The sequence below is a fragment of the Myotis lucifugus genome, unplaced genomic scaffold (assembly GCF_000147115.1).
Source record: "Myotis lucifugus unplaced genomic scaffold, Myoluc2.0 scaffold_194, whole genome shotgun sequence".
NCBI classification, from domain to species: domain Eukaryota; kingdom Metazoa; phylum Chordata; class Mammalia; order Chiroptera; family Vespertilionidae; genus Myotis; species Myotis lucifugus.
In genome coordinates this window covers 1,867,093-1,891,683 of record NW_005871242.1, presented here as the reverse complement: position 1 = coordinate 1,891,683, position 24,591 = coordinate 1,867,093, and the positions used below count along the sequence as shown (strand labels likewise).

At 40.4% G+C, this 24,591-nt stretch overlaps 1 protein-coding gene across 3 annotated transcripts; it reads left to right on the top strand.

Moving 5' to 3' along the window:
- The first annotated feature begins 531 nt into the window (after positions 1–531).
- Positions 532–22,286, top strand: AP3M2 (adaptor related protein complex 3 mu 2 subunit). Of its 3 annotated transcripts, none has more exons than XM_023760850.1 (9): positions 532–640; positions 2,353–2,697; positions 7,356–7,527; positions 10,588–10,725; positions 14,968–15,053; positions 15,315–15,448; positions 17,698–17,905; positions 18,174–18,318; positions 21,082–22,286. In XM_023760850.1, the coding sequence occupies exons 2-9, from the start codon at positions 2,425–2,427 to the stop codon at positions 21,180–21,182; spliced, it is 1,257 nt and encodes a 418-aa protein (XP_023616618.1). In that variant the 5' UTR covers positions 532–640; positions 2,353–2,424; the 3' UTR covers positions 21,183–22,286. The 3 variants fall into 3 exon arrangements, with proteins under 3 accessions (XP_023616618.1, XP_006097118.1, XP_014318385.1); XM_006097056.3 differs by lacking the exon at positions 532–640 and adding an exon at positions 792–834; XM_014462899.2 differs by lacking the exon at positions 532–640 and adding an exon at positions 952–1,001.
- The last annotated feature ends 2,305 nt before the right edge of the window (positions 22,287–24,591 follow it).

The window sequence follows — 24,591 nt, the reverse complement described above, 5'->3', positions numbered from 1 at the left end:
AAGGCAAATACTTTCCTTATCTCACCTTATTTAATAACTACTTTTTAAAGCTGAAGTTGAATCTTGTTTTCTGACCTCTACTCTGCTTTTCTGGAGCACAATGACTTGAATCACTTAAAATAATAGTAATATCAACATCATTAGCGCTTCAATGCAATTTGGAGAGATACCTGCCTCGCACCTAACTGAGATTCTTAAAGGTTAAGTATCTTGCCCAAGGTTAAGCAGGTGGTGGTCTTGTTGGGGCTGAAAGAAGCCTCCAGAATCCAGGTCCAGAGCTCTGGATGAGAGGCTCGACCGCCCATCACCTTTACTATACCCAATGCACATAAATGAAAGGGCATCACGTCTCTTTTTAAATGCACTTATCTAACGGAGAGTAGTTGTTACGGCTCATGATTCATTATCCATGATACGCTATTAGATAAATCAATGCCCCGGAAATCACACTTTTTAGCATCCCCTGGAGGCACATCCCGCGGTTCTGCAGCTGCCAGCAACAGCCGGCCAGGCCTTTGTGACTGGCGGCCAGCCGACTGCTCACGACAGCCAATCAGGGCTTGGAGTCACAGAGCTGCACCAATCGGAGATGAACGAAACCTCGATAAGGGCCCATTGGGAGCTCGAGCCGAAGAACTGGGTGAGCCACGAACCGCAATCAATCTGAGGGGAGGGGTGGAACACTGAAGTCCAATCCGCGGCTTTCAGACCTCCGTCGCGGGCCAGGCCGGCCAATCAGCGGGCGGGCGGCGACCGGTGCGCGCGCGGGGGGCAATGGGGAGGCGGGGCCTGTCCGCGCAGTGGAAAGGTGGGCGCTGCGAAGAGCAAGGCCGGGTGAGGAGGGCTGGCGACCTGGGTCTGGGGAGGGGGTGACGTGCGCTCACAGCCCACCGGGGTGGCGGCCAGGGCGCGCGAGGGTGGGGCGGGGCGAGCGGGGCAGAGGCCGGGTCACGAGATGCCACCAGACTGAACCTCCGCGCGGCGGGATGCTGCGGGGAGAGGTAAGGGACTGGGTACCGGGCGGGGAAGGTGGCCCGCTCCGGGATGCTGGCTGAGGGAGGAGGGGATACTGTTGCCATGGCAACGCAGTGTGCAACCTGTCCGCTCCTTTTGCCTCCCGAACGTGCACACACCTTAAATCTACCCCCTTTGCCACCCGGCCTCAAGCGGTGTCTGTCGGCTGTGGCTCACAGGCGGCTGGGCTGGGACCAGCGCAAAACGAACCCACTTGGGCAGCTGTCTCTGCTCCACGTCCTAGCTCCTCTCGGCTTCCCCGTCCTCCCGCTGTCCTGGGGCAGAGGGAGTAAGCTGGCGCCGGGCACTTGGCACAGCAGGCCTCTGCGGTGTAACCTCCTGGGCCAGTTCGCAGAGTGGACACAGTTGGGATACAGTGCAGCCGCCTCATCCTGGGAACTGGTACCGTAGAGATGCTGTAGCCTGAGGGACCAGGGGTCTCCCCGAGAGGGATTTTTTAAAAAGGCATCTAACACAGAGCCTTGTGCATAACAAATACTTAGAAAACGGGGGTTGACTGAATGAATCAGACCACAATGGCAGCTTTCCCTTCCATAGACCAGCGCTGTCCCATAGAAATATAATGCGAGCCACATGCTGTATACTAAATTCACATTTTCTAGTAACCACATTTTAAAAAGCAAAAAGGTTAAGTTAATTTTAATGTATTTTACTTAACCCCATCTATACAAAATATCAATATTAAATATAATCAAAATTAAATCAATATTACTTTATCAATATGAAATTATTGGGAAGATATTATTGGGAAGATATTATAAATTCTCATTTTCATACAAAGCCTTCAAAATCTGGTGTGTGTCTCACACTTACAGAACATCTCAATTTGGGCCAGCCACATTTCACGTGCTCGTTGGTCATACTTGGCTAATGGCTACCATATGAGACTACACAACCATAAACATTTCTTATATGTGTGTGAGTTGTGACCAAAAACATGAAACTCATTAATATTCTTTGGTGCCCTCTTATTTGCAAGGAGGCACTGTGCAATGAGGTAACAAAAAACATGAAACCTGGTCTTTTTTTTCTCAAGGAGCTTCCTGTCTAGTTGAGAAAATACCCATCCAAAAATTAAATTGAATTTTAAATGGACATGATTGAGGCACTAGTAAGGACAACTGGCAGTATATGATTGATTGACACACAAGATGGCTGATAATGATCCTTAGGAATTCTAGGGAGGGATACTTCAGGCTCATGTAGTAGAGGAAGACTTGAGTCTAGTCTTGAAAGATGGGTAAGACTTGGACTGCTGGAAAAGAGGCGGAAGGTGTTTCGGTTGAATGGAGCTAATCATAACTTTTTTTTTTCTAGGGTTGAAAATTTGTAGAGTCCTGAGGCGTGCAGACTGAAAAAGACTTTCCTCTCTCACTGACAGTCTCCACCATGATTCATAGCCTTTTCTTGATCAACTCCTCTGGAGATATTTTCCTGGAGAAACATTGGAAAAGCGTGGTCAGCCGTTCTGTTTGTGATTACTTTTTTGAGGCACAAGAGAGAGCCACTGAGGCAGAAAATGTACCGCCTGTCATCCCCACCCCTCACCACTATCTCTTAAGTGTGTACCGGCACAAGATCTTTTTTGTGGCTGTGATCCAGACAGAGGTCCCACCTCTGTTTGTCATTGAGTTCCTTCACCGGGTAGTGGACACATTTCAGGTGCGTAATTGTGAGGAGGTTCATGCACTTACATGATAAAGTGTCTTCCTTATTCTGTTTTCATTGTATTCATCTCAATTAAGAAACTTAAAAAAAAAAAAAAGAAAATCAAAACTGCTCTAGCCAGTTTTGCTCAGTGGATAGAGCATTGGCCCTCAGACTGAAGGGTCCTGGGTTTGATTCTGGTCAAGGGCACATACCTTGGATGCAGGCTCGATCCCTGTGCAGGAGGCAACCAATCGATGTGTGGCTCTCACATTGATATTTCTTTCTCTCTGTCTCTCCCCCTCCCATCCACTCTCTAAAAATCAATGGCAATGCCCTAGCCAGTTTGGCTCAGTGGATAGAGCGCTGGCCTGTGAACTCAAGGGACCTGGGTTCGATTCTGGTCAAGGGCACATGCCTTGGTTGCAGGCTCAATCCTCAGTAGGGGGCATGCAGGAGGCAGCCAGTCAATGATTCTTTCTCATCATTGATGTTTCTAACTCTCTCTCCCTCTCCCTCTCTGAAATCAATAAAAATATTTTTTTAAAAAATCAATGGCAAAATATCCTTGGATGAGTATTAACAACCAAAAAGGAAGACATTAAAAATAAATAAATAAAAACTCTGACAATGTTCACTTCCTTTCCCATCTGATAAGATTCTTGATTCTACTTATTGAATTGGCTGCATCTAGAACAGTGGTTCTCAACCTTCTGGCCCTTTAAATACAGTTCCTCATGTGACTCAACCATAAAATTATTTTCGTTGCTACTTCCTAACTGTAATGTTGCTACTGTTATGAATCATAATGTAAATATCTGATATGCAGGATGGTCTTAGGCGACCCCTGTGAAAGGGTCGTTCGACCGCCAAAGGGGTCGGGACCCACAGGTTGAGAACCGCTGATCTAGAATGACAAATTGAATACTTTTGAACCTGTTGCATGAGAAAGCCACCCTACTCAGTATGATAGTGTGCATTCATTTTAGTTCTGGAAATTGGAATTGTCTTATGTTCTGTTCACAAATCAGAGGACTTTAGTTTTGTTTTTTTAATCCTCACCTGAGGATATTTTTCCATTGATTTTTAGAGAGAGTGGAAGAGAGAGGGAAAGACAGAGAGAAACATCAGTTTGAGAGAAACACATCGATTGGTTGCCTTCTGCACGAGCCCCGACCAGGGCCTGGCCCAGGGAGGAGCCTGCCGTTGACCGGAATTAAACCTGGGACCCTTCGGTCCTCAGGCTGATGCTCTATCCACTGAGCCAAACTGGCTAGGGCTATTTTTGTTTTTAATAGTGGACTTGATGTTAACCATTGTTAATTATATTGCTTTGAGTCACATCAAAAAGTGGTAAGTGTATAAAGATATATATTTTTTTAAAGTAGAGATGTTAAGTAATGCTTATCTACTCTCCCTGGCAGGGGTAATTTGTGAACCTGTATTTCATCTTGGGTTTGGGGTACTTATCCACAGCATTGGAATACTAGTGATGAGCTCTTATTGCAAACCTAAGGTGGGAAATCTTCTGTACACCCCCCCACCCCCAAATTTAAGTAACACATTTTACATGATACAGTTTTCATTTTGAGTTTTTCTTTCAGGAATAGATTTGAACATTTTTGGGCAGTGGGGTATAGGGGAGGTAAGTTATACTACAATGGCAGCACCATTTATAGCATAAGATTTTAGGCTGCCCAGACTCTGGATTCAGTGGAATCCTCTCCCCAAAAGACTTGCTCAACTTCTAACACTTGTGGTATTTGCATAACTGAAATGATAAATGAGAAGCAAGGGCCCTTTGATTCAACTTCTATGTCATGTGAGGTCTGGAATTAGTCCCATGAATACAGAGATTGTAGAACTGGAGAAGAAGAGAATGACTACCCAAATGTTGTGATGAAAATTGAAAAACACATCAAAGCATCCTTTCATTTGCACTTATATGTAGATCACATGTCTGGAACAGCTTTCATTCCAAGAGAATTATAATTTATAATTTTTCCCACAGATACTTTCTGGTACTAGTATTCTGGGATTCTAGTTCTCATGTGGCATACTAGTTCCTTCACATAGTGAAAACCTGAGCCCCAGTATGTGGAAGAACTGTAAGTGAAAGAACTCAGTAGTTATGGCCTTAAACCACTCTAACTGGGACCCATTATGATCTCCACATATGGTACTTTACCCCATTCTAAGATTTACAGCCCCATTGGTGAAACTTGACATGAGCTTCATATTGCCATAGCGATATTATCTAATTATAAGACAGGAAGTGAGAAAAGTTGTTTAATCTAGTTGAAACCACAGAGGAATTTGACAAAACAGTACAGTGGCTTGTTTAGAAGTTTGGGATTTCATAGCTTGTTGTCTTTGAAAGTTTTGTTAAAAGTAAATGGATATATCATGATTTTGGTGTCTTATCTGATGTCGTTCTCTCTGGCTGTATTATATTTCTAGGACTGGAATATAATGGAAGAATTTCAGCTATATAATTACAAGTACTTTTGCTGTAGCATTTTGTCATATTAATAAGTTTCCATTCCAACTGCTGAGTTCACATTCTGCCTGATTTATAAAATCTAGTGAGGTGTTTTACTTATTTTTCAAAATAAAATCAGTCTTGGGAAGGAAAATATAACTTTTATTTTCTCTTAAGTCCTCATTTTTTAAAGGAGAAATCTGTTTGTTTTATTATATTTATTTATTTATTTATTTATTTATTTTAATTAGGAATATCAATCTTTATTCTTTTGTTGTTATTAATCCTCACCTGAGGTTATTTTTCCATTGATTTTTAAGAGAGAGTGGAAGGGAGGGGGAGAGATAGAGAGAAAGAAATATTAACTGGTTGCCTCTTGCACTTGCCCTGACCAGGGCCGGGGATCAAGCCTGCAACCGAGGTATGTGCCCTTGACCAGAATCGAACCCAGGACCTTTCAGTCCCCAGACTGATGCTCTGTCCACTGAGCAAAACTGGCTTGGGCAATCTTTTTGTTTTAGAAACACATTCCTAAGTGTTCTTGGATATTGGAATGGCTTCGATAATTGACATTATCTGATGTGATTTAGATCACATCTGGAGTCCATGATCAATTTTGGATGTCATAATTTGAGGAGAATATTGGAAATCCAGAGCATATTCAAAGACATGGCAAGATGGTGAAATGATCTAGAAACCATACTATAGCATGAATAGTAGAAAGATCAAACAGGGAGTTTGGCCCTGAGAAAAAATGTTGAAATGAAATCCTGTAGTTGTCTTCAAGTTAACTATGGGGCTATTCTATAAACTATTTCTTTAAGGAAGATCTAGGAAGCAAATTTTAGTTTAGCAATAGAACTTTCTAATAATCTGAGCTGTCCATGAATAGAATGGGCTTTCTCAAAAAGGGGTCAGTTTCCCTTCCTTGGATGAATTCAAGGAGGTTATATGACTATCTCTTAGTTCCAGTAAAAGACATCACTGACATTCCTAGAAGGGCACACGAAATGACCGCAGCATTTCTTTCTAAATTATTTCATCATCGTGCATTGAATTTTACATAGTGCTTTATAGTTTACAAAGCACTTTTGCATATATTATCATTTAATCAATCATGCTTAGTTCTTACAACATCCTATGTCCAATGGTATTATCCTGATTATAAAAGAAATCAAGACCCAAATTGGTTAGTATGACTTAATCTAGTAACCTAGTAAGTCACAATTAAGATTGTAACCTAGGTCTTCTGATTTGGAATCCAGAGCTTTTCCACACCCCAGATAATTTAGTATCTAAGTTCAGCCTTTGTTAATCAAAGAACAAAACATTCTTAGAATCCTAGCATCTTAGAGTAGGGATGATCTAAAGTGATTTTCTGGTGTGATATGCCGCCATCTTGGTTTTCCTCCTATTTTCCTCTAAATTCTTATTAAGGAACTAGAGGCCCTTAGTTTTGTGCACGTGGCGGGTCCCTCAGCCTGGCCTAGGCCCTCTTGCAGACCAGGAGCCCTTGTGGTATGGCCAACTGACAGCAGTCAGTCTAGCCTCCCTCTGCAGGAGGTGATGCACGGGCTGATCAGTGGACGGTGCCGGCTGGTGAGCAGCCGGCCCTGCCCCCCGATCGCCCCTCCACCACCACCAGTCGATGCCGTCCCCCAATCGCCGTCCCCTCCCTCTGCCCGCTGGCACCCGCCTTGGCTGGCCTGGTGCCGCCCACTCACCGGCCTCACCCCCCACCAACCGGTTGTTCTGCTGTTCGATCGATTTGCATATTAGGCTTTTATTATATAGGATAGAAGTACACAGTAAAGGTTAAAAAGATTTTCAGGTCTAATCTATGTCATATTAAGTATTATCATAGTTCTTTCAAATTCTTGTTCATAAGCACACATAATAGTCTTGATTCAGTTTTGTATTCTACATATCTAGTTGAAGAAACTAACCCATAGAAGTTAAATGACTGACTTTAGTTTATAAAAGAAGTTATAATGACACTAGTACTATAAGCCAGTCTGGTATTTTTTTTCACCTACGAGAACTATGATTGTACTTCATTTCCTTATTGTAGAAGAATATCCCAAACATTGAGTAAACACATATGGGCAGGACTAGATCCTTATTCTCTAGGAACATTCTATCACTTATTACAGTATCTGAGTGATAAATACACATTTTGTATTTTCATCAGGATTATTTTGGAGTCTGTTCAGAGCCAGTGATCAAAGACAATGTGGTTGTGGTTTATGAAGTATTGGAAGAGATGCTTGATAATGGGTTTCCATTAGCTACCGAATCAAACATCCTCAAAGAACTGATAAAGCCTCCCACTATCCTCCGAACAGTTGTCAACACCATAACAGGTATGGAGAAAGGGGAAACCCACAGAAAACTGCTGCCATCGTGGGTGTGGCTTGGTCTGGTGTGTGTGTTGTTTTGAGTGCTTATCTTTGATCTCAGATATACAGATGCTTTAATTTTGCTCTTTATAGTCTTTGAGTATGAACTGAAGTAGATTTTAATTATGTGGAAAATACCCTGATTTCAATAACAGATGAAATGTTCTCCTTTAAAAATAATTTTTTTCTGATTACAGAAGAAATACACGATTATTGTAGGCATGTTGGAAATACAGAAAAGCACAAAGAACATGAAATTAATTCTTAATCTCATTATACTTTTAACATACTGGTGTATATACTTTTTGTCTTTTCTAGACAAACAGATTATAGATGAATGGATAGAATTTTTTTAAACAACTTATATATATCTTAAAACTTACCTTTTATCAATATATGAACACTATCCAATTAGGACAACTATTCTTCTACACCATTTTTAGTGACTTTACAATTTTCTGCCATATGGAATAGACCCTAAATTATTTACTGATTCCCTATTTATGCTGTTTCTGATTTTTTGTTCTTTTAAATATCAAGGAATTAGCATTCTTATACTTAAATCTTTGTGTATATTAGAATGATTTATTTTCAGTACGAGAAATAGAACTGCTGGACCAAAGGGTGTGCACATTTTATGGACTTAATGCATTGTGCCAAATTGTGCTCCAGAAAAGTTATACTAATTTATACTTTCAGTAGCAATTTCTATGCTCCCTAGCCAACCCTATCATTATTATTATTAAAAAGTTTGACATTTGATAATTTAGTGGTATCTTGTTATTTACACACTCATTTTTTATGACTAAGGGAGTTAAAACCTACTCAAGTGTTTATTGACTGTTTTTTCTCTATTGTGAATTACTTCTTGTGTCTTTTGCCCATTATTTTTGTTGTTGAAATTGTTTTTTTTTATTTTAGTTTAAGATAATTCCTTTCATTTAAGGATATTAAACTACCATATATTTTGGAAATATACATGATAGTTTGTGGGAGTTCCTTACATATTTTGAATACTCTATTATATATATTTTCTCACAATCTGTCTTGTCATTTGACATTGTATATGGTATGGTTTATTTGGTCATATTTAAACATTTTTTTATTTAATAAAATTAATCATTTTTCTTTAAGGCTTTACATTTTGGGTCTTGCTAATATATAAACAGGGTTTACTTAGAATTTGACAAAATGATTGGAAAATTCATTTTAAAAGGAATAAATATGCACAAATAGCCAGGACAATTTTGAAAAAGAATTACAAAGGGGTGGAAAGGCTTTTCCTTGTCAAATATTGATATATATATATATATATATATATATATATATATATATATCTCAATTTCATATGGTGCTTGAGACAAAAACTCATAGAATAGATATGAGTTATAAAAACCAAGAGAGAGAGAAAAACTAAGATGGTTTTGAAAATAAATATTTAAAAAAAATAACAAGAGAGAAAATGTGTGTGTGTTATCAAATACAAGACATATCATGAAGTTTTGGTAATTTAAGAAATATAGTATTGGCCCAGTAATAGGCAAATAGATGACTGGGATAAAATAGAAAGACTAGAAACAGACTCTTGCATTTATAGAAATGTGATATAGATAGATGTTGTCATATATCAAATCAGTGAGCCAAGGGCCAGTTGTTAAACATATTTATTGTATTGGGGCAGTCAGCCTTGATATAGAAATAAAATGAAGTCTCTCTACTCATTCTATACATGAAATGAAATAAGATCCAATTAGATTAGAGTTAAACACAAACTTTATAACTGTTAGAAGAAAGCACAGGAGAATGCCTTTTGGATCTTGGAGATGGAAAGTCTTTTTTTTTAAAGTGAATTTTCTTGTAATTCTTTTGTGGTTTTATTTTTGGATTTAATTTTTTAATCTACTTGGAAATTATCTTGTTAATCAATAAGAGGTAAGGCTCTAGGTTTATTTCCCCAAATTTTCAGTCACTTTTCTAACACCACATATTGAATAATTTATCTTTTTTCCCTGTTTTCAAATGGTATTTTTTATCTTGTACTAAGTCATTATGGATTCTTGGTCTTCTGTTTTTTAGGCTTTCCTGCCTTATTATCATACTGATTTAATTATGATAGCTTGATGAGATGTTTTAATATATAGAGCATCTTTTTAAGAAAACACATTTGTTGGGATTTTCAATATTTGGGGCTTATTTTAAACCTTAGAGAGCTTTATTAGTATCTGAATCATTTATGAATATTATTGAGTCATTTTTCAGAATCTCACTTAAATCTAGAAAAAGGTATCTGAGAACCACTTTTGAAAAGCTGAAATGTTTTGTAAATATGCTGAATATATGTGTATTTAATGTTTCTTTCTTTAGGTTAAAAAGATCCAGTTTACAGAAGAAGGAAATATATTTTAATTAGTTATAATACTTCATAATTTATTATATAGAACCTTTGAATTAAAAAAATATTTTGATGCCTGTGGGGGAAAAACAAGGCAAGGAATTGATTTATAATTCTTATAATTCTTATAGATAGGGAAAGATCTAATTTGTATTTTTTTCCCTAAATTTAAGTATTAGTGTGAGAGAGATTATATTGATGTGTACATTTTAATACCTAGCATAAATGTACCTAAGAACCTACCTCAAATTAGAATATTGTTTTTACCCATGAAAATTTTATAGCAATATGTAGATTACCATCTCCACTGAAAGCCAATACATTTAAGCTGCAAGCTATTGTGGAATTTGAGAGACCAAGTTCAAGTTACTTTCAAAACCAAAATATGATATCTGTTTCTCAGGTAACTTTCTTAACCTTTATTTTGCTTGAGAAGGCAGACCAGATGGCGACAAGTTTTTAAAGTAAACTAGGTTACCCATATAGAAGTTGGGAAAACTCGTTTTTTTTGAAAAGTTATTTGAATAGTGGAAGCATAGAAACTTCTAGGGAAGTATTCTATAATTATTAGATAATTGGTTACATCCAATCATCAAATTGGAATTAAATTACAGTAATATTCATTGTCTTAGGAAGCACCAATGTGGGTGACCAGCTTCCCACTGGACAGCTGTCAGTGGTGCCGTGGCGACGGACTGGGGTGAAATACACCAACAATGAGGCCTATTTTGATGTGATTGAAGAGATTGATGCCATCATTGATAAATCAGGTAGGTATTTTTAATGTATCTTTTAAACTATGAAAATAGAAAGAGGCCCCCTTTTTAGAATGCTTTCTATTAGCAGAATTATCCCCCATTCAAAATCATTCATTTCAACTTAGTGCCTACTTTATGTCAGGAATTATGCTGGGTACTAGGAATGAACTTAAATATTATGATGCAGATGACATGATTATATATGTACTAGAAGCCCAGCGTGCAAAATCGCACAGCCCCCCCACCCCACCCACGCGCCCTGCCCACCCGCACTGGTCTTTGGTCATTACGGTGTTATGGTGTTATGGCCACAGGCCTTTTATTAATATAGACAAACCCCTAAAGATTCAACAAAAAGCTCTTAGAACTAAAAAAATAAATTCAATAAAGTTGTAGAAAAAACAATCAACATACAAAAATTAGTGGCATTTCTATATGCAAACAACAAACTATCCTAAAATGAAATTAAGAAAACAGTTCCATTTATAATAGCAACAAAGAGAATAAAATACTTAGGACTAAGGAATAAACTTAAGCAAAGAAGTAAAAGATTTGTATCTTGAAAATTATAAAACATTGATGAAGAAAATTAAAGAAGACACAGATAAATGGAAAGACACCTGTATTCATGGAGTAGAAGAATTACATTATTAAATGTCTACAATACCCAAAGCATTCTATAGATTCAATGCTATCCCCATCAAAATCCCAATGATACTCTTTATAGAAATAGAAAAAAAAATCCTAATAGTCATATGGAACTAAAAAAGACCCCAAGTAGCCAAAGTAGTCTTGAGCAGGAAGAGTCAAGCTGGAAACTTCACACTTCCTGATTTCAAAATATGTTATAAAATTACATTAATTAAAACAGTATGCATCTGAAATAAAAACAGACATATAGACCCATGAAACAAAATATAGAGCTCAGAAATACCAGTAAAACCATACATTTATAATCAACTGATCTTCACCAGGAGTACCAAGAATACACAATGGGGAAAGGAGTCTCTTCATTAAATGTGTCGGGGAAACTGAATATTCACAGACATATATCCACAGACAAAATCAACTCAAAATGGATTAAAGACTTAAACATAGACATGAAATTATAAAACCACTAGAAGAAAAGATAGAGAAAAAGCTTCTTGACACTGGTCTGAGCAACGATTTATTTTAGATATGACACCAAAAGCAAAGGCAACAAATGCAAAAATAGGCAAATGGGATTGCATCACACTAAAAAGCTTTTGTACAACAAAGAAACAATCAACAGAGTGAAAAGGCATCCTATAAATGGGAGAAGATACTTGTGAACCATGTATCTGATAAGGGGTTACTATCCAAAATCTATAAGGAATTCATACAACTCAATAACAAAACAAAAAAACCCCACAAATAACCTGACTAAAAAGTGGACATAGTACATGACATGTTTCAAAAGAAGTCATAAAAATGGCCAGCAGGTATATGAAAAGGTACTCAACAATTACTAATCATCAGGGAAATGCAAATCAAAACTAGGAAATACTGCCTTGTACCAGTTAGAATGGCCATTATAAAAAGACAAAAGATAAGTGTTGACAATGATGTGGAGAAAAGGTAACCCTTGTACACTGTTGGTGGGAATGTAAATTGGCACAGCCATTATGGAAAACAGTATGGAGGTTCCTCAAAATATTAAAAACAGAACTACCTTATGATCCAGCAGTCCCACTTCTGGTTATATCCAAAGGAAATAAAATAAGTATCTCAAAGAGATATCTGCACTTCCCTGTTCAATGTAGCATTATCCACAGTAGCCAAGATATGGAAACAAACTAAATGTGTGTTGGTGGATGAATGGGTAAAGCAAATGCAAGATAGATATATACACACACAATGGAATATTATTCAGCTGTAAAAAGAAGGAAATCCTGCCATTTTAAACAACATTGATGAACTTAGAAGGCATTACGCTAAGTGAAATAAGCCAGATACAGAAAGACCAATACTGCATGATCTCACTTATAAGAGCAGAGAATGGTGGTTACCAGGGGTTAGCAGGAGGGGGAAATAAGGAGATGTTGGTAGTTGCTGCTGCTGATGTTGATGATGATGATGATGATGCTATTTGGTTGTTAAATATGATGAAGTTATATAAATAAAGGAGACAAAAAGGGGTTACATAGAGAGAGAGAAAGACATAGTTTGGCTGCAGAAAGCTTGCTTAAGTCCAGTGAGGGAGAGAGAAAGGTAAAAAGGTGGAGGATAAGAGGGTATCCCACCCATCCAGAACAAAGTGTAAAGAGGTGATAGTGTTTATGATTTATCAATGGAATGAGTAGAAGTTATTAAAACCTTTGTGGATTTTGGAGTGAAGTATGTGCAAACACTTTAAGATGAATAAAATATTGTTGGGAAATAAAGTAGTTTAGTATGACTGGATTGAGAAGCATAAAAAAAAAAAGAAAAGGCATAGCAGCTTTTCATATTAGTACCAAACTGGAAATATTACTGATGTCCATTAGTAATAGAAATGATATGTAAATTTTGATGTCGTCATACAATGGAATACTATACAGTGATAAAAAAGAATGAAATACTGACAAGCCCAACAACATGAATAAATCTCACAGTATTGAGCAAGAAACTTAGATGCATATGGTTATATGAAGTTTGAAAACAGTGCAACTTAATCTGAGGGAATAGAAGTAAGAATTTTAAGGACTTGGATTAACTAGGTTGGGCAAGAGGAGCACACTGGGATGCTAAAAAGGAATCACATCTTGATGTGGGTGGTATTGCATAAGTGTGTACATATTTAAAAATTCATTGAGCTGAACATTTATGATTTTTGCATTTTACTATAAGTTTTGCCTCAATAAAGAATAAAAAAACACACCCCAACGATTACTAGATGGCTAGATAGTGAAGAGTCTTGTGTGCCATTTTAAGGAAGATTATTTGGAACACTGGAAAAGTTTTAAGTTGGGGAGTAACTTGAACAGATTTATAGTGTAGAACTATCAGTCCAGCTGCAGTGTTAAGAATGGCTTGAAATGGTAGGACTGAAGGCAGGGAAAGCAGTTGCTGAAGTCACAAAATATAGACATCCACAATGGTAGTGAGGGTGGAGAGGAATGAGTAGATTTAAGAGATAGAAGTCATATAAAAGAGAGGAAATGATCATTGGTTAGATGTAGGCACTGAAGAGTTAGAAGTGGACAGGATTTTCTGGCTTAGGCAACAGGATAGATGGTATCATCGTGAAGATATGGGAAATAGGAAGAGCAGGTCTGGAAGCGAAGATAATGACTCACTTGGACATGGAGAGTTTGAAGTGTCTCTGCGACAATCCAAGTGGAGCTGTCCCGTTGGCTGAACCGGAAAAACATATTAGGAAATAACTGGTCATCAGTGAAAACTGAAGCCGGGGGTGGTAGGCAAAGTAACCCAAGGGAAGAGTGTTGAGTGGAAGAAAGAGATGTTCAGAACTGTGAAAAAGCGTAGACATTTACAGGATGTGAAAAGGAAGAAAGCTGCAGAAGGCACTGCAGACGAGGAGCTAGAAAAGTAGAAATCGAGGAGAGGGGAAGGTTTTGAAAAGGAAGAAGGGGTCAACAGTGACGTATGCTACAGAGAGATCCTGTAGGATAAAGACCAAGTGTCCATGCCATATAGCAGCACAGCTCCTTGGTGGCCTTAGGGAGAGCAGTTTCTGATACGAAATTTTCTGAACCATTGGTTAGGGCAGTGATGGCGAACCTATGACACGCGTGTCAGCATTTTGAAAAACCCTAACTTAACTCTGGTGCTATATAAAATAAATATCAAAAATATAAGTCTTTGTTTTACTATGGTTGCAAATATCAAAAAATTTCTATATGTGACATGGCACCAGAGTTAAGTTAGGGTTTTTCAAAATCCTGACACGCCGAGCTAAAAAGGTTCGCCATCACTGGGTTAGGGTAATGATATTCTGTTTGATTCTGGTACTAGATTGAAAACTCCTTTAGACTAATTATCTCATTTATTTTTTATCCCCATGACTTCATCTAAGTATCTCATACTTGATATAAGGTTGGTTAATGTTTGGAAGGATGGACAATGCAAGTAGATGAATTGGATGTATAGACAGAAGGAAAGAAGAAAGAGAATGAGGGAGGGATAGAGGAAGGAAGAGATGAAAGGAGGGAGGGAAGAAGGAAATAAGTTGGGAAGAACAGAGAAGAGTTCAATAATCCTTACCTTCTTTTTGTCTTGTTCCTGTCTCAGGTTCCACAATTACCGCTGAAATCCAGGGGGTGATTGATGCTTGTGTCAAACTGACTGGAATGCCAGACCTTACCCTTTCCTTCATGGTAAAAGCCTGGTCCATGGGTTCAGTTCTTGGGATGGGAAATTAGATGCTTTTGGAAAGACAGAGTGGTGAGCATGAAATGGAGCAAGAAGATGTAATGAAGGGCAGCCATGCAGCTTGTGTCAGGCTTGAATTCTCTATAAGTAACCAGAGAATTTGTCTGTGTGTATGTATTTTAATAAAAATAGCACCTAAATTACTCCTGAAAGAAATGTGGGTATTTAATTCCTATCTCTTGGTTTTCCTTGCCTGGTAACTATAGAACCCCAGGTTGCTGGATGATGTCAGCTTCCATCCTTGTGTTCGTTTCAAGCGCTGGGAATCTGAGCGCATCCTCTCCTTCATCCCTCCTGATGGAAACTTTCGCCTGCTCTCTTACCATGTCAGTGCCCAGAAGTAAGCAGCCTTATTATTAAGAATGGTGTGTGTGCGTGCGTGCGTGTGTGTGTGTGTGTGTGTGTGTGTGTGTAAACCATATTCATAGTGATTAAGAACTCTGGTTTGTGGCCCCTGGCCGGTTTGGCTTAGTGGATTGTGTGTCAGCCTGCGGACTAAAGAGTCCCAGGTTCAATTCCTGGGGTAGGGATACGCCCGGGTTGCAGGCTCGATCCCCAGTAGGGGAGGGGGAGGGCGTGCAGGAGGCAGCCGATCAACGATTCTCTCTCATCATTGATGCTTCTATTTCTCTGTCCCTCTCCCTTCCTCTCTGAAATCAATATATATATATATATAAAAAAGAACTCTGGTTGTGGAGTTACCAGGGTTCAAATTCCAGTTTCTATACGTACTAATTGGGTAAACTCTGGTGAGTTGCTTAACCTTTTTATGTTTGTTTTCTTTTTTGTTTGATTGTTTGTTTGTTTGTTAAATATATTTTATTGATTTTTTACAGAGAGGAAGGGAGAGGGATAGAGAGTTAGAAACATTGATGAGAGAGAAACATCGATTTGCCTCCTGCACACCTCCTACTGGGGATGTGCCTGCATGCCCTTGACCGGAATCGAATCTGGGACCTTTCAGTCCGCAGGCCGACGCTCTATCCACTGAGCCAAACTGGTTAGGACCGTGGTCTGCAAACTGTGGCTTGCGAGCCACATGCGGCTCTTTGGCACCTTGAGTGTGGCTCTTCCTAAGCCTTAGGAGTACCCTAATTAAGTTAATAACAATGTACCTACCTATATAGTTTAAGTTTAAAAAATTTGGCTCTCAAAAGAAATTTCAATCGTACTGTTGATATTTGGCTTTGTTGACTAATGAGTTTGCTGACCACTGGGTTAGGACGATTGTTTGTTTTTTTAAATACATTTTTATTGATTTCAGAGAGAAAGGGAGAGGGAGAGAGAGATAGAAACATCAATGATGAGAGAGAATCGTTGATTGGCTGCCTCCTGCACGCCCTACACTGGGGATCGAGCCTGCAACCCGGGCATATGCTCTGGCTGAGAATCGAACAGTGACCTCTTGGCTCATAGGTCCAAGTTCAACCACTGAGCTACACTGGCTGGGCTGTGTCTATTTTCTAACATCAAGTTGAAAATAATAAAAGTACCTTATTATGAGGATTAAATAAGAGAATCTAAATAGTGCTGATCACAAAGTAAGTGCTCATTAAGTTTGCTGCTATTATTTTTGTTGTGATTATTATATGTCTAAACAAGAGTATTTTCTTTCTCAAATTGGAATCTGAGTACACCTGTATTCAATGCCCCTGCACCCCAAAGAAGCATTAAATTATGCAATAGTTTTTGATCTTGAACATTCTCTGTAATATGAGTCTAGGGGATTTTGGAGCCCTTAGTCGAAGGTATACAGTAGAAGGTATGTGAACTGAAGAGAGCCATGAGACCTCAGAACCACCAATACCTTTCTGGTGTGATTTGGAATAAATAATATATAAAAATATCTGAGTGCTTGAGAACAATGGCTCTGGAATCAGACTGCCTAGACTTAAGCTCCACCTTCAGTATGTGACCTTGGGCAAGTTATTTAACTGAGGTTAAGCATATCAGTATTCATCTATAAAATCAGGACAGTAGCAGTACCCATTTCATACTTATTGGGAGGATTAAATGAGGTAATAGAGATCAAGCATTTAGCATAGTGACTGGTACTCAGGAAGTGCTTAATAGATTTTAAGAACTGTTATTATTCTGTGACTTCTCTATTTCCTCTTTGGTCAAATCATGACAACTACCCTACTTCATAGGTTTTTGTAAGGATCAGATGAGGTCAGGTAAAAGTTCAAGAAATTATAAAATGTCCATGATGTATGAATAATAGTCTCCCAAGTACAAATAATTATCAATCACATGTCACAAAATAAAACAGAAATATGGTGATTCCTAATTTTTGTTCATAGTGCCTTTCTCAGAGTAGGCTTATCATACTCTTTGATATTATGGATATTATTCAAAGAGTTATTAAGAAGAGTTAGTTTACTTACTAGATAGCATCTTAGCTTTACAAAAAGAAAAAAAAAATCAAAGATTACTAGGTGTTTTTTTTCCCTCCTGTGCTTAATTTTTAAGATAAGGAATAAGGAAGCAAGTAAGGGTGGAAAAGCTGCCAACAGGGCAGAGGAGGAGGAAAGGTTGCCATTTTCCCAGAACATTCATGAAATGGGCTTCTGTGTGTCTCTTTTCCAGTCTGGTGGCGATTCCAGTGTATGTCAAACATAACATCAGTTTCCGGGACAGTAGTTCACTTGGACGCTTTGAAATAACAGTGGGACCAAAGCAGACCATGGGGAAGACCATCGAGGGAGTGATTGTCACCAGCCAGATGCCCAAAGGAGTCTTGAATATGAGCCTCACTCCATCTCAGGGGACACACACATTTGACCCAGTTACTAAGGTAGGAGAATAAGCAGGAGGTTTTGAATTGCTGACATAAGTAGAAGTAACTCTGTGGAAGCTCTCCCCATAGACTTTATACCTTGTTGAAAGGGGCGATCAGTCATAGGGGCATTGTTTTCTCCTGGAGATATTTTATGGTAACAAATCGTGTTCTCTGTTGAGAAACACCCTAGAGGCACCTTATAATATTGGGAACAGTTGCCCTGAGGTTAGAGCTCAGCAACCTCACATGAACGGTTCTGCTGTAACTTTTTTTTTCTTTGAAGATGCTGTCTTGGGATGTAGGAAAAATAAATCCCCAAAAGCTACCAAGTTTGAAGGGGACCATGAGTCTTCAGGCTGGAGCTTCCAAACCAGATGAGAACCCCACAATTAACCTGCAGTTTAAAATCCAGCAGCTGGCCATTTCTGGTAAGTGCCCCACTGCTTAGATGGCTTTGAAGAGAACAGAAATGTCACAGACATCACAAAACCTTCTCTTGGCTCCCTGCTTATCGAAACTGATTTTATTACCCGACTAGAGACCCGGTGCACAAAAATTTGTGCACTGGGGGGGGGGGGGGGGTGTCCCTCAGCCTGGCCTGTGCCCTCTCGCAGTCTGGGACCCCTCGGGGGATGTCCACCTGCTGCCTTAGGCCCACTCCCCGGGGGATCGGGCCTAAGCTGGCAGTCAGACATCCCTCTGGCAGCCTGGGAGCCCTTGGGGAATGTCCGCTTGGCAGTGGGGAGCAGGCCTAAGCTGCAGTCGGACATCCTTAGTGCTGCTGAGGAGGTGGGAGAGGCTCCCACCACCACCGCTGTGCTGACAGCCGTCAGCCTGGCTTGTGGCTGAGCAGAGCTCCCCCTGAGGAAGAGCACTGACAACCAGGGTGCAGCTCCTGCATTGAGCGTCTGCTCCCTGGTGGTCAGTGTGTGTCATAGTGACCAGTCATTCCCAGTCGTTCTGCTGTTAGGGTCAATTTGCATATTACCCCTTTATTATATAGGATAGAGGCCTGGTGCATGGGTGGGGGCCGGCTGGTTTGCCCTGAAGAGTGTCCTGGATCAGGGTGGGGGTCCCGCTGAGGTGCCTGGCCAGCCTGGGTGAGGGGCTGATGGCTGTTTTCAGGCTCACCAAGCCCCCCAGCAGAGACCCTCACCCCATGGGGGTGTGGCCAGCCTGGGTGAGGGGCTGAGGTCTGTTTTCAGGCTGGTCACACCCCCTTCAGGGTGGGGGGTCCCCACTGGGGTGCCTGGCCAGCCTGGGTGAGGGGCTGAGGGCCATTTTAAAAAGCAAATGTGAAACTGGGGGACCCAAGCTCCCAGCCTCTCCTTTTTTTTTTTTCTCCTGGGATTTATTTGTCTTCTATAATTGAAACTTTGTAGCCTTGAGCAGACCCAGGGCCAGCCAGGGCAGGTGGGAAGCTTGGCTTCCTCCATCGCTGGGGGCAACCCAAGCCTCCTGCTCACTCCAGCTCTGTGGCTGCCACCATCTTAGTTGGGTTAATTTGCATACTCACTCCTGATTGGCTGGTGGGCGTGGTTTCAGCATAGCAGAGGGATGGTTAATTTGCATGTTTAACTTTTATTATATAGGATATGTAATCTTTAGTAAAATCTTTTCTAGCGTATTTCTGGGGAAAGTTTATAATCCTTGCTTTGAAGTTGGCCTAAGGGACCTGAATAAAAGTGTCTGAGACACAGATGAGAAAGGAACAATATTGGTAGGCAGAGGTGTTCCTGGGAAGTTGCTGAGTCATCCTAGGTTGTCAGTTTGGGCTTTCCTGGGTCTTCAGTGTGGGAATGCTTCTGTACTCTCAGCTGGTAATTGAAAAGAATAATTTCCTTTCCTTTCCCCCAGTTTCAGAAGACTTTCACATTTGCTTTTTAAAAAATTCTCACCCAAGGAGGATATGCTTATTGATTTGAGAGAGAGAGAGAAGAAGAACATCTATTGATTGTCTTATGTCTGTGCCCTGACCAGATATTGAACCCCCAACCTAGGTATGTGCTCACTGGGCATCCAACCCACAACCTTTCGATATATGGGATGATGCTCCAACCAGCTGATCCATACTGGCCAGGGCCACATTTGCTTTTGTTATCATTTAGAATCCTTGGGCCTACCCAAGTCAGTTCACTATAATCTATACTTACTTCAAGATGATCCTATATAATAAAAGCCTAATATGCTAAGTGTCCGGTCGGCCGGTTGGCTGTTCAACCAATTAAAGTGTAATATGCTAATGAATATGCTAAGGCCACTCAACTGCTCCCTGTGATATGCACTGACACCAGCGGGCAGATAGTCGACCGGTCAACCAGTCGCTATGACATGGACTGACCACCAGGGGGCAGACCATTAGGTAAGCTTGCTGCTGGGGTCTGGCCGATTGGGACTGAGCGAGATGGGCTGGACACGCTCTGTAGCCTTCCTTTGGTTCCTCCCTGGCTGGCCACCCTCCAGTGTCCCTCCCCAGCCCCAATTGTGCACCAGTGGGGTCCCTCGGCCTGGCCTGCACCCTCTCGCAATCCAGGCTGAGGGCCCCCTCCCCACCAAGTGCACAAATTTCGTGCACTGGGCCTCTAGTAGTAATAATAATAGTTAGCAGTTACTGGGTATTTACTGTGTGCTGGGTACTGTTTTAAGCTTTTTTCATCTATTATTCAATCTGTTGAACAATCCTGTAAGATAGAGAGGAAATGATTTTAACTTTACATGAAGTTCCTATTTTTCTTTACCAAAGGGCTTTGTCTAATTTAAGTGATTAGAATTTACTTAAAAACTCTTTCATCTTAAAACACTTAATAAACTTTAAAAAATGGTATAAATTTTTTTTTTGCTTAGTATAGTGAGAATACTTAAGAAGCATTCATTTCTTCATTATTTTCCATTATTCATTCAGTGGTGATTTATTTCATTATTAATTCCTTGATCTTATCACTGTCGATTCAGGTATTCAGTACAATAACTAGAGGAAAACACATGGTGCTCTTATTTTCCTTGCACCTCATTTCAGTCTGCATATAACTTTCTGCCCTTCCACTTTAGGAACAGGTCCGCTAATTTTTTTGTTTGTTTGGCTCATGGGTACTACTATCTCTCTCCCACTCTTTGAATTGAAATGAATTTAAACAGTTATGCTACCTGCTTCTTTTGAATCATGCTTATGTCATATTCTTCCTTCCTTCCAGGACTCAAAGTGAACCGCCTGGATATGTATGGAGAGAAGTACAAACCCTTTAAGGGCATTAAATACATGACCAAAGCTGGAAAGTTCCAAGTTCGAACCTGAAAGGAGAGTTTTGCAAAGGGAACAGTACAAACACTTTTTCATTTCTTACTTGTCTAACAGTGTAAAACAATTTCAGCCTGTCTCCTAGGTCAGTCCCCTTCTGGACCTAACCGCTCCCATTCTTCCTTAGCCTTCAGTGCCATGGAACTAATCAAGGGAGAAAAGGGTCGCCGGGGAGGATGGGACAGAACTGAAACACAGTCAGCACCATCTCAGTTCTTAAAGAGCTGGGCGATGGAGGCCAGGGGTACTTGATACCATATTTAACTATTTTAATGTGGTTACCATAGGAAAACACTAGCATTTGTTATTTGCTTGGCTTTAATTATCTAAAGCCAATGAAAAACTTCTTTGTTATTGTTTTTTTAAGGTGGAAAGAAAGTAAGGGAGAGAAAGAGGAAGAGAAAGGAAGGGAGAAAATGGAAGGGTGGGAGGGAGAAAGGAAAGAAAAAGGAAGAAAGAGAGAGAAAAATAGGAAGAAAGAAAGGAAAGTTTGGAAGAGAATGAATGTTAGTCGAGCAAAAGCCAGTTAAGGATCTCGTCTGTGAGGGGGAAGAAAGTGGAAACAGTATAATTGAAGAAGTATGAGCACACTAAAGTGAAAGTGGCAAGACAAGCAAGTCCCACATGAAGGAGGGCTGGAAAGAATAGAGCTGAGTTTCTTTCCGATCTCTCTACTTTCATATATTTAAAAAATTTGTACTTCTAGAAATGAACTGGAAACTTCTTAAACCGAGTCCACTATTGATATGGAAAACCCCAGTAGAACCTGATTGCCCCTTAAAGACCAGGACCCTATCCGACCAGTTTTCAGATAGTGGCTGCTGCTTGTCTTCAGTACTTGGTTGGTCATCTTCAGTGAGAAGGTGACTTGCCTTTTCCTGGTGGTGGTTGCCAGAAATGCCTCTTTTTGTAACCCAAAACAATTCTACTCACTTCACAGAATTCACCAGCTTTTGCCTGTTACCCGAGGAGAGTTTCAGAAAAGCCAGTCCGGGGCACCCATATTCTGTATGTCACAGTATCGGAGTGTAGGTGGCCCGCTCGGTCCTCAGGAAGGTGGACCACAACTATAACCCAGTGATTTCTCCTTTTTAAAAAATAAAAATATTTTAAAATTGATTTTGGAGGAGAGATAGAAACATCAATGATAAGAGAGTATCATTGATCAACTGCCTCCTTCACACCCACTACTGGGGATCAAGCCCATAACCTGGACATGTGCCCTGACTAACTGTGACCTCCTGGGGCCATACCTGCCAGGTGATTCCTTTTCATGTGTCAGTGCTGGACTGGTCCTGGAGTCTAAGCCGTCTTGTTGGAAACTTTTTTATCCGTAACCCTAAGTCAAAAGAATGCTTAAATTAGGATGGATTCATCCTTGAAGCTGCTCAGTAAAGTTACTTCCTCGATCTTTTATTTTGTTCTCTATAATATATTTATTAACACTAGAGGCCCGGTGCACAAAAAGTTGTACACTCGGGAGGGTCCCTCAGCCCGGCCTGCGCCCTCTCGCAGTCCAGGACCCCTTGGGGGATGTCCACCTGCCAGCTTAGGCCTGCTTCCCAGGGGATTGGGCCTAAGCTGGCAGTCAGACATCCCTCTGGCAGCCCAGGATCCCTCGGGGGATGTCCGCAGTCGGACATCCTTAGTGCTGCCAGGGAGGCGAGAGAGGCTTTCTGCCACCGCCACTGCATTCCTAGCCTTCAGCCCCAGCTTGTGGCTGAGCGGGAGCTCCCCCCTGTGGGAGTGTACTGATCACCAGGGGGTAGCTCCTGTGTCGAGCAACCAGTCCTTCCCAGTCATTCCGCCATTATGGTCAATTTGCATATTACCCTTTTATTATATAGGATAGCTATCCGCCAGTCCATTTTTCTTTTAATCCTTCCCCCCTCAAAAAGTCCCCCTAGTCTTTGAATAAAACTAATGTTGTAGGAAGATGGGTCATGTTGATTATGTGTAAACCAGTTTCAGAAACATGGCAACTGCAGGATTACCTCAGGCTTTCCCAACGGGTAATTTTTATTCTAGTTTAGTGTGTCTGTTACCCATTTAAATATTTATATAAAAGGCAGGTTTTTAAAATCATAGCTTAAGTAGTGATATTGTTGTGCTTTGCTTCATGCATGGAGAAAAATGAAGACACATATTCTCCAAACCTTATAGTCTTTCTCTAAAGCCCTATTTCCAAAATACTTAAGTGATTCTTTTTCTAGTTTTACCTTCCTACCTGCTGGACTTGTTTTTGCTGCAGAGCAATGTTGCTTTGTGGTTTTTCTCTGGGATAAATTGTGTACTATACGATGTGTTTCAGATCCCACCACTCCAGAATTTTCTGAGTGCTATGTCCCATATACACACCTACCATGTGGTTGGTAGAATACGTGAAATTACTTCTCCTGAGGCCTCTGGAGGATGTTAACGTTTTACAGAAAACAACCAATCTTGGTCCCTGAATATTTTCAGTGTTATAAGTCCAGCTGTTCTATTTCCTCCAGGGTAGCTCATCCTAATCCCAAGGGAGGATGTTAAGGGGGAATAAAGTATCTAGGGGATGGGAGCTTCAGGCCTTAGCACATGAAGTGACTCTCACACCACCTGTAGCAGAGCCCTGGAGCACAGCGGGGTGGCGCTGCTATCGCCTGGCAGTGTGTTAGCATAAGTAACGCAGGGTGGCTTGACCATGCTGTGTTTAACATGTGCAGAACTGTCTTCTCTGTTTGTCTTAATAAAGTGGAGTTTTACCATCCTCCGTGTCCTGAGTGTTTTGTTGTTAGGACTAACGACGATGCTATGCCTCAGTAGAAGCAATAAGAAATAATTCAGGAGGATCTTACTATTGTACTTTCAGCCAACAGACCTAAAGCCATAGGTATGGTTTGATTCTCTAGTCATCTCTGGAAGACAGGGATATTGGTATTTAAGTCATTTTTTAAAAAAAAGATATTTTATTGATTTTTAGAGAGAGAGGAAGGGAGAGGGAGAGGGAGAGGGAGAAACATTGATGTGAGATGGATCGGCTGCCTTCTGCACTCCCCTCACCCTGTGGAGATCACCTGTGGAGATCGAGTCCACAGCCTGGGCATGTTCCCTCACTGGGAATGGAACCAGCAACCTTCTGGGGCTTGGGATGACGCTCAACCAACTGAGCCACACCAGCCAGGGCTTAATGTCATTTTTAAGGTTGTGAGAATGAAGGTCTAGATCAATCAAATTATTTCCTCCCAACCCCCGTGTGTAAGAGACAAAACCATTAAGGCTGCTGATGTCTGCTCTAGTTCTCTCCCCATGTTCTTGATCATGTTTGCTGATTAACTCAGACATGAAACAGGGCTTCAAGGTTCTCAGAAATCTTAACTGTAGTAGAGATTTCTTGGAAGAGAAGACATTAGGAGTTTTGGTAAAGTAG